This window comes from Amblyraja radiata, chromosome 38 (assembly GCF_010909765.2).
Source record: "Amblyraja radiata isolate CabotCenter1 chromosome 38, sAmbRad1.1.pri, whole genome shotgun sequence".
In the NCBI taxonomy this organism is placed as follows: Eukaryota; Metazoa; Chordata; class Chondrichthyes; order Rajiformes; family Rajidae; genus Amblyraja; species Amblyraja radiata.
In genome coordinates, this window is record NC_045993.1 from 10,384,564 (window position 1) to 10,392,744 (window position 8,181).

At 51.4% G+C, this 8,181-nt stretch overlaps 1 protein-coding gene across 1 annotated transcript in view; it reads right to left on the reverse strand.

The window, feature by feature from the left end:
• Positions 1-1,019: 1,019 nt before the first annotated feature.
• LOC116966960 (ATP-sensitive inward rectifier potassium channel 11-like) overlaps positions 1,020-8,181 on the reverse strand; it is a 7,914-nt gene continuing 752 nt past the window's right edge. Inside the window, exon 2 of the mRNA XM_033013347.1 lies at positions 1,020-2,323. Coding sequence (XP_032869238.1) covers positions 1,109-2,323 — 1,215 coding nt within the window. The 3' untranslated portion in view covers positions 1,020-1,108. The remainder of the gene's footprint in view (positions 2,324-8,181) is intronic.

Sequence of the window (8,181 nt, forward strand, 5' to 3'; positions counted from 1 at the left end):
AGGGTCGTGTTGGAGAATTCTAGGTTTTATTCAGTCCTACCACTGTGCTTTAAAACTAGGTGGAGTACTCGAGTGACCTGTCAATGATCCAAATACAATCGTCTGAAGAAGGGTTTCGGCCCGAAACGTCGCCTATTTCCTTCGCTCCATAGATGCTGCTGCACCCGCTGAGTTTCCCCAGCAATTTTGTGTATATCCAAATACAATTTGTGCTTTTAACCCCTAGTGGGCCTGTCCCACTTACGCAACTTTTCCATCGACTGCCGGCACCCGTCATAGGTCGTTACAGGTCGCCGAAAATTTCCAACATGTTGAAAATCCAGCGGCGACCAGAACAAGGTGCGACTCTTTGGGCGACTACTCACGACCATACTGGCTTCACCCCGTGACATGTCGCCAGGATGGCCGTGAGTCGTCTCCTCAGTCGCCCAAACAGTGGTAGCGTCTTTCTGGTTGCCGCTGGATTCTCAACATGTTGAAAAATCTCAGCGACCTGCAACGACCTATGACGGGTGCCGGCTAGTCGTCGAAAAAGTCGCGTAATGCCCCGTGTCCCACTTAGAAAACCTGAACGGAAACCTCTGGAGACTTTGCGCCCCACCCAAGGTTTCCGTGCGGTTCCCGGAGGTTTTTGTCAGTCTCCCTACCTGCTTCCACTACCTGCAACCTCCGGCAACCACCTGCAACCTCCGGGAACCGCACGGAAACCTTGGGTGGGGCGCAAAGTCTCCAGAGGTTTCCGTTCAGGTTTCCTAAGTGGGACAGGGGGCACATGACTGTGCTTTATCAACATTGTGCTCAGTGGCGGACTGGGTCTAAAAATATTGGTTGCCAGGAGACAAAGGGGGCCCACCCACAACGCTATCATTTAACAGGGGCCCACTTGCCATCGGGCAAGCTGACACCCTGGCCAGTCCGCCACTGCTTGTGCTCATCAATGGCGACACGGGGTGGCGCAGCAGTAGAGTTTGGAGCGTGGGAGGAAACCGGAGCGCCAGGGCTAAACTCACGGCGAGAACGAACAAACCCTGTACAGACAGCACCCGTGGTGGGGATCGAACCCGGGTCTCTGGCGCTGTGAGGCAGCAGCTCTACCTGCCGCGCAGGATTATAGATCCGAGAGGGAGTCTAGAGACTGGAAGTGCACGGCCGGCTTTATGCCCGATGGGTTGCCGGGCTTGGAGGAGCTACGTTTGCGCAGAGCGCCCGCCAGAGGCCTGGGCCCGTTGCTGCTTTGGTCCCGGCCCCTCTCCTGCTCCTCGGCGCTGTGCGGCGGCATGTTGGTCTTCACCGTGTTGCCGAACTTGGAGTAGTCGACCGAGTACCTGCCCTCTTCCTCCGTCACGATGGGGACGAAGCGGTGGCCCCACAGGATCTCGTCGGGCAGGTAGGACGTGCGGGCCTGGGTGGTGATGCCGGTGGTCTCCACCACTCCCTCCAGCAGGACCACCAGCTCCAGGTCCCCCTGCTGGAGGTCCGCCTTGGAGACGGCGTAGAGCGGGCTGCGGCGGTCGATGGTGTGACTGATGATGAGCGGGGACACCAGGAAGATGCCGTTGGTGCGCACCGGGTTCTCCACCTGCACCTCGATCTGTGAGATGGGGACCACCTCGCCCTCCCGGGTGGTGGTCTTCTTCACCAGCTGCATGCGGATGGTGGCGCTGATGATCATGCTCTTGCGCAGGTCGCCCAGGCGGAACATGAGGCGGGGTAGGCCGTCGCGCAGGGCCACCACCGCGTGGCGGCTGAAGATGATGGTCTCCGCCCGCCGGTTGGACTGGGCCGTCTTCATGAAGATGCAGCCCAGCATGACGGCGTTGACGATCAGCCCCGTGATGTTCTGGACGATCAGGGCAACGATGGCCGCCGGGCACTCCTCCGTCACCATTCGCCCACCAAAGCCGATGGTGACCTGCACCTCGATGGAGAAGAGGAAAGCCGAGGTGAAGCTGGTGATGCTGGTGATGCACGGCACCGCCCCGACCCGCCCTGCGTCCAGGTCACCGTGGGCGAAGGCGATCAGCCACCACAGCATGGCGAATACCATCCAGCTGCACAGGAAGGACATGGTGAAGATGACCAGCGTGTAAGGCCACTTGAGGTCCACCAGGGTGGTAAAGATGTCCCGCAGGAAGCGGCCCTGTTCGCGGATGTTCTTGTGGGCCACGTTGCAGCTGCCCTTCTTGGTGACAAAGCGGGCCCTGCTGGCCTTGGCCCGGTAGCGCGGCTGCGACAGGTCATCCTCCACTAGCCTGGTCAGCAGGTACTTCTCCGCCAAGACGCCCTTCCTCGCCAGCATTGTGCCCCTACCGTAGACCACCACCTGTAGGAAGAAGCATTCACAACAAACACGGGCAAGAGGTCAGCCTATCTCCCACCATGTTAAATGTTAAATGGTCAGCTCGACATAGATATGAGTATAGAAGTTGGGATGTAATGTTAAAATTGTACAAGGCATTGGCGAGACCAATTGAGAAAATTGGGAGAGTACAGTGGAGATTTACTAGAATGTTGCCTGGGTTTCAGCAACTAAGTTACAGAGAAAGGTTGAATAAGTTAGGTTTTTATTCTCTAGAGCGCAGAAGGTTAAGGGGGGACTTGATAGAGGTCTTTAAAATGATGAGAGGGATAGACAGAGTTGACGTGGATAAGCTTTTCCCATTGAGAGTAGGGAAGATTCAAACAAGAGGACATGACTTCAGAATTAAGGGACAGAAGTTTAGGGGTAACATGAGGGGGAACTTCTTTACTCAGAGAGTGGTAGCTGTGTGGAATGAGCTTCCAGTGGAAGTGGTGGAGGCAGGTTCGATTTTATCATTTAAAAATAAATTGGATAGGTATATGGATGGGAAAGGAATGGAGGGTTATGGTCTGGGTGCAGGTAGATGGGACTAGGTGAAAATAATTGTTCGGCACGGACTTGTAGGGCCGAGATGGCCTGTTTCCGTGCTGTAATTGTTATATGGTTATACAAGACCTACACCAAACCCAAACCAATTAGGAGCAGACGAGGGCATTCGATGCAATTTGTGATCCCAGCTACAAAGACAGATGTGTACAGCAATTTGTTCTTCCCCTGCACAATTAAAGCATGGAATAATCTCCACCCAACTATAGTTACCCAACCAGATGCAACTAAATTTAAAGTAGCTCTTTCTTCCCAATAACCCTTTCTGGCTTAAGCCCTCCCTTCACCACCTCCAGTTTAAATTCCATTTGGAATATTTTGGAGGACCAAGAAACCAAGAACCAAGAAACTACTGTGACCAGTTTAAGAAGGAACTGCAGATGATGGAAAATCGAAGGTGGACAAAAGTGCTGGAGAAACTCAGCGGGTCAGGCAGCATCTATGGAGCGAAGGAAATAGGCGACGTTTCGGGTCGAGACCCTTCTGCAGACTGATGTGAGGGTGGGGAGGGGGGGGGCGGGAAGAAGAAAGGAAGAGGCGGAGACAGTGGGCTGTGGGAGAACTGGGAAGGGGAGGAGAAAGCAGGGACTACCTGAAGATGGGTCTCGACCCGAAACGTCGCCTATTTCCTTCGCTGCATAGATGCTGCCTCACCTGCTGAGTTTCTCCAGTATTTTTATCTACCTTAGTTTAGTTTTGTTGAGAGATACAGCACGGAAACAGGCCCATTCGGCCTGCTGGATCCGCGCTGACCAGCGATCCCCGCACATTAACACTACCCTACACACACACACACACACACACACACACACACAATTTTAAAAAAAACATTTACACCAAGCCAATTAACCTACAAACCTGCACGTCTTTGGAGTGCGGAAGGAAACCGAAGGACTCAGAGCAAACCCACGCAGGTCACGGGTTTGGAATATAATCATATATCAGAGATCATATCAGAGAAACCGGTGCACCCGGAGGAAACCCGCGCAGTCACGGGGAGTGCGTGCGTGCAAGCTCCGCACAGACAGCACCCAAGGTCAGGATCGAACCCAGGTCTCTGGCCGCTGTGAGGCAGCAACTCTGCCACTGTGCCGCCCTAAGGTGGAGGGGATGGACAGACGACACTTTGGGCTGAGACCCTTCTTCAGACTGGTGGAGGACGTGGGAGGAAGCTGGAAAAGAAGAGGTGGGGACGGGCTAACGCTTGGCAATAGACAATAGACAATAGGTGCAGGAGTAGGCCATTCGGTCCTTCGAGCCAGCAACGCCATTCAATGTGATCATGGCTGATCATCCCCAATCAGTACCCCGTTCCTGCCTTCTCCCCATATCCCCTGACTCCGCTATTTTTAAGAGCCCTATCTAGCTCTCTCTTGAAAGCATCCAGAGAACCGGCCTCCACCGCCCTCTGAGGCAGAGAATTGCACAGACTCTCTGTGACAAAAAGTGGTTCCTTGTGTCCGTTCTAAATGGCTTACTCATTATTCTTAAACTGTGCCCCCTGGTTCTGGACTCCCCCAACATCAGGAACATGTTTCCTGCCTCTAGCGTGTTCAAACCCTTAACAATCTTATATGTTTCAATGAGATTACCTCTCATCCTTCTAAACTCCAGAGTGTACAAGCCCAGCTGCTCCATTCTCTCAGCATATGACAGTCCCGCCATCCCGGGAATTAACCTTGTAAACCTACGCTGCACTCCCTCAATAGCAAGAATGTCCTCCCTCAAATTAGCGTATGGTCATCTCTCCTCAGATGCTGCCTGACCCGCTGAGTTCCTCCAGCAGACTGTTTTTTGCTCAAGATTCCATCATCTGCATCTCCTGATGTCTTATCAGGCCTTATTATTATTCACGACCAAATCCGAAATAGCCAACATGCTGCAACAGTGCGCTCTGAGAAGCATCCCTTAACGCACTCCACAAATCCTGCATCTTTAATACCCCTCGGTTTGATTTGTCCAATCAATATGTGTATGATCCCATAACAATTGTAGTCCCCTTGCCATTATCACTGTCAGAGTGAGGCCCAGCACAAAATGGAGGAACATCACCTCCTATTTCTGCTTGGGCAGCAGCGGTCTGAACATTGACTTCTCCAACTTCAAGTAACCCTCTCTCTCCATCCCTCCCCTTCGCAGTTCTCCGACCAGTCTCACTGTCTCCGACGACAGTTTGTCTGTCTGAAGAAGTCTGAAGAAGAGTCTCGACCCAAAACGTCGCCCATTCCTTCTCTCCAGAGATGCTGCCAGGCCCGCTGAGTTACTCCAGCATTTTGTGTCCATCTCGTAGTTCTAGCATGTCAAGGCTGTTTTTCCATTGATGCTCCTTGCTATCAGGAGGCCACATTTTGGGTCCTGTAGACGACTCCTCACCTGTAACCCCCTTTCCCCCGCTATTCGAGGTCTCAACTCTAGCCCATGCTACCATCCACTGTGTGCAAGGAGGAACTGCAGATGCCGGTTTACACAGAGCCTTGCCGGATTTGCCAGACCAACAGAAGTCCCGCTGATGGGAGAGTCTAGGACCAGAGGTCACAGCCTCAGAATTAAAGGGCGCTCTTTCAGAAAGGAGGTGAGGAGGAACTTCTTCAGTCAGAGGGTGGTGAATCTGTGGATCTCATTGTCACAGAGGGCTGTGGAGGCCACGTCAGTGGATATTTTTTTTAAGGCACAGATAGACAAATTCTTGATTAGAACGGGTGTCAAGGGTTATGGGGAGAAGGCGGGAAAATGCGATTGGGAGGCAGAGATCAGCCATGATTGAATGGCGGAGTGGACTCGATGGGCCGAATGGCCTAATTCCTCCTATAACATGTGAACTTGTCTCCGAGAGAGGAGTCCAGCGGTACTGGAACATTCCGCCGAGGCTGCCGGTGGGGGTTGGGGGGGGGGGGGCAGATTCCACTCGCCGATCGGCCGCGGAAGACACGAGGCCGAGATGGGCGCTACATTTTCGGGGAGGGGGGGGGGGGGTGGGTGGGCTTCCATGGGGGGTCGTTTTCGAGTGCGCTCCGGTAATATTGTCCGGATTAAAGGAGTTGACGGACCGCAAGTTGACGGAAAATCGATGGTGGGCCTTTATAATCTGAACCTTGACCTCAGAGGTCAAACAAACACCGTGACTAATGCCTCTATAATCTGAACCTTCACCTCTAAGAGATCAAACAAACACCGTGACTAATGCCTGTATAATCTGAACCTTGACCTCAGAGGTCAAACAAACACCGTGACTAATGCCTCTATAATCTGAACCTTCACCTCTAAGAGATCAAACAAACACCGTGACTAATGTCACAGTAAAGCAGGACTCGAGGCCCATCTGTTCCCATCAAACATAAAGGACCGCCATGAGTCACATTTGTTCTCCTAAAAATACTGTCGGAACAAAAGGAGAGAACAAACCAGGCCTGAAAATAGCTCAAGGGCCCAGTAAAAATAATTGGAGCCCTATCGACCCAAGCAATGCTTAGTCTGGTTTATTGTCACGTGTACCGAGGTACAGTGAAAGGATTTTGTTGCGCGCTATCCAGTCAGCGGAAAGACAATACCTGATTACAATCGAGCCATTTACAGTGTGCAAATGATACGTGATAAGGGAATAACGTTTAGTGCAAGGTAAAGCCAGCAAACTCTGATCAAAGATAGTCCGAGGGTTACCATTGAGGTAGATAGTAGTTCAGGACTGTGTGGGAAGGTTTGTAGGTTAATTGGCCTGGTATAAATGCAAATTGTCCGTTGTGTGTGTAGGATAGTGTTAGTGTGCGGGGATCGCTGGTCGGCATGGACTCGGTGTGTCGAAGGGCCTGTTTCCGCGCTGTATCTCTAAACTAAACCAGTGTGTGAACGGGCGATCGCTGGTCGGCACGGACGCGGTGGGTTGAAAAGCCTGTTCCGCGCTGTATCTCTAAACTAAACTAAACGAAACTGCAGACGCTGGTTTAAACCGAAGATAGACACAAAATGCCAGAGTAACTCAGCTGGTACAGGCATCGTCTCCTGAGAGAAGGAATAGAAACATAGAAAATAGGTGCAGGAGTAGGCCATTCGGCCCTTCGAGCTTGCACCGCCATTCAATATGATCATGGCTGATCATCCAACTCAGTATCCTGTACCTGCCTTCTCTCCATACCCCCTGATCCCTTTAGCCACAAGGGCCACATCTAACTCCCTCTTAAATATAGCCAATGAACTGGCCTCAACTACCTTCTGTGGCAGAGAATTCCACAGATTCACCACTCTCTGTGTAAAAAAGGATTTTCTCATCTCGGTCCTAAAAGACTTTCCCCTTATCCTTAAACTGTGACCCCTAGTTCTGGACTTCCCCAACATCGGGAATAATCTTCCTGCATCTAGCCTGTCCAACCCCTTAAGAATGTTGTAAGTTTCTATAAGATCCCCCCTCAATCTTCTAAATTCTAGCGCGTACAAGCCGAGTCTATCCAGTCTATCCAGAATGGGTGACGTTTCGGGTCGAGACCCTTCTTCAGACTAAAGAAGTTAGTCTGAACACATTCAGTCTGAAGAAGGGTCTCGACCCGAAACGTCGCCCATTCCTTCTCTCCAGAGATGCTGCCTGTCCCACTGAGTTACTCCAGCATTTTGTGTCTTTCTTCCAGTAGTTCAGCACTGCTCTCTAGTTGTGGTAGGATGATTCAGTTGCCTGTAAACAGCTGGGAAGAAACTGTCCCTGAATCTGGAGGTGTGCATTCTCACACTTCCACAATGTTACTCAATGGTATTAAAGAAACAAACTCGCATTCAGATTATTTTAATCTGGATAGTAGAATAATACTCAGTATGTTTGTCCTATGGTGGTTTGCAACTGTTCCCCATATCCCTTGATGTCATTAGCCCCAAGAACTAAATGTAACTCTCTCTTGAAAACATCCAGTGAATTGGCCTCCACTGCCTTCTGTGGCAGAAAATTCCACAGATTCACAACTATCTGGCTGAAAACGTTTTTCCTGATCTCAGTCCTAAAATAATAATAATAATAATAATGGATGGGATTTATATAGCGCCTTTCTAATACTCAAGGCGCTTTACATCGCATTATTCATTCACTCCTCAGTCACACTCGGTGGTGGTAAGCTACTTCTGTAGCCACAGCTGCCCTGGGGCAAACTGACGGAAGCGTGGCTGCCAATCTGCGCCTACGGCCCGTCCGACCACCACCAATCACTCACACACATTCACACACAGGCAAAGGTGGGTGAAGTGTCTTGCCCAAGGACACAACGACAGTATGCACTCCAAGCGGGATTTGAACCGAC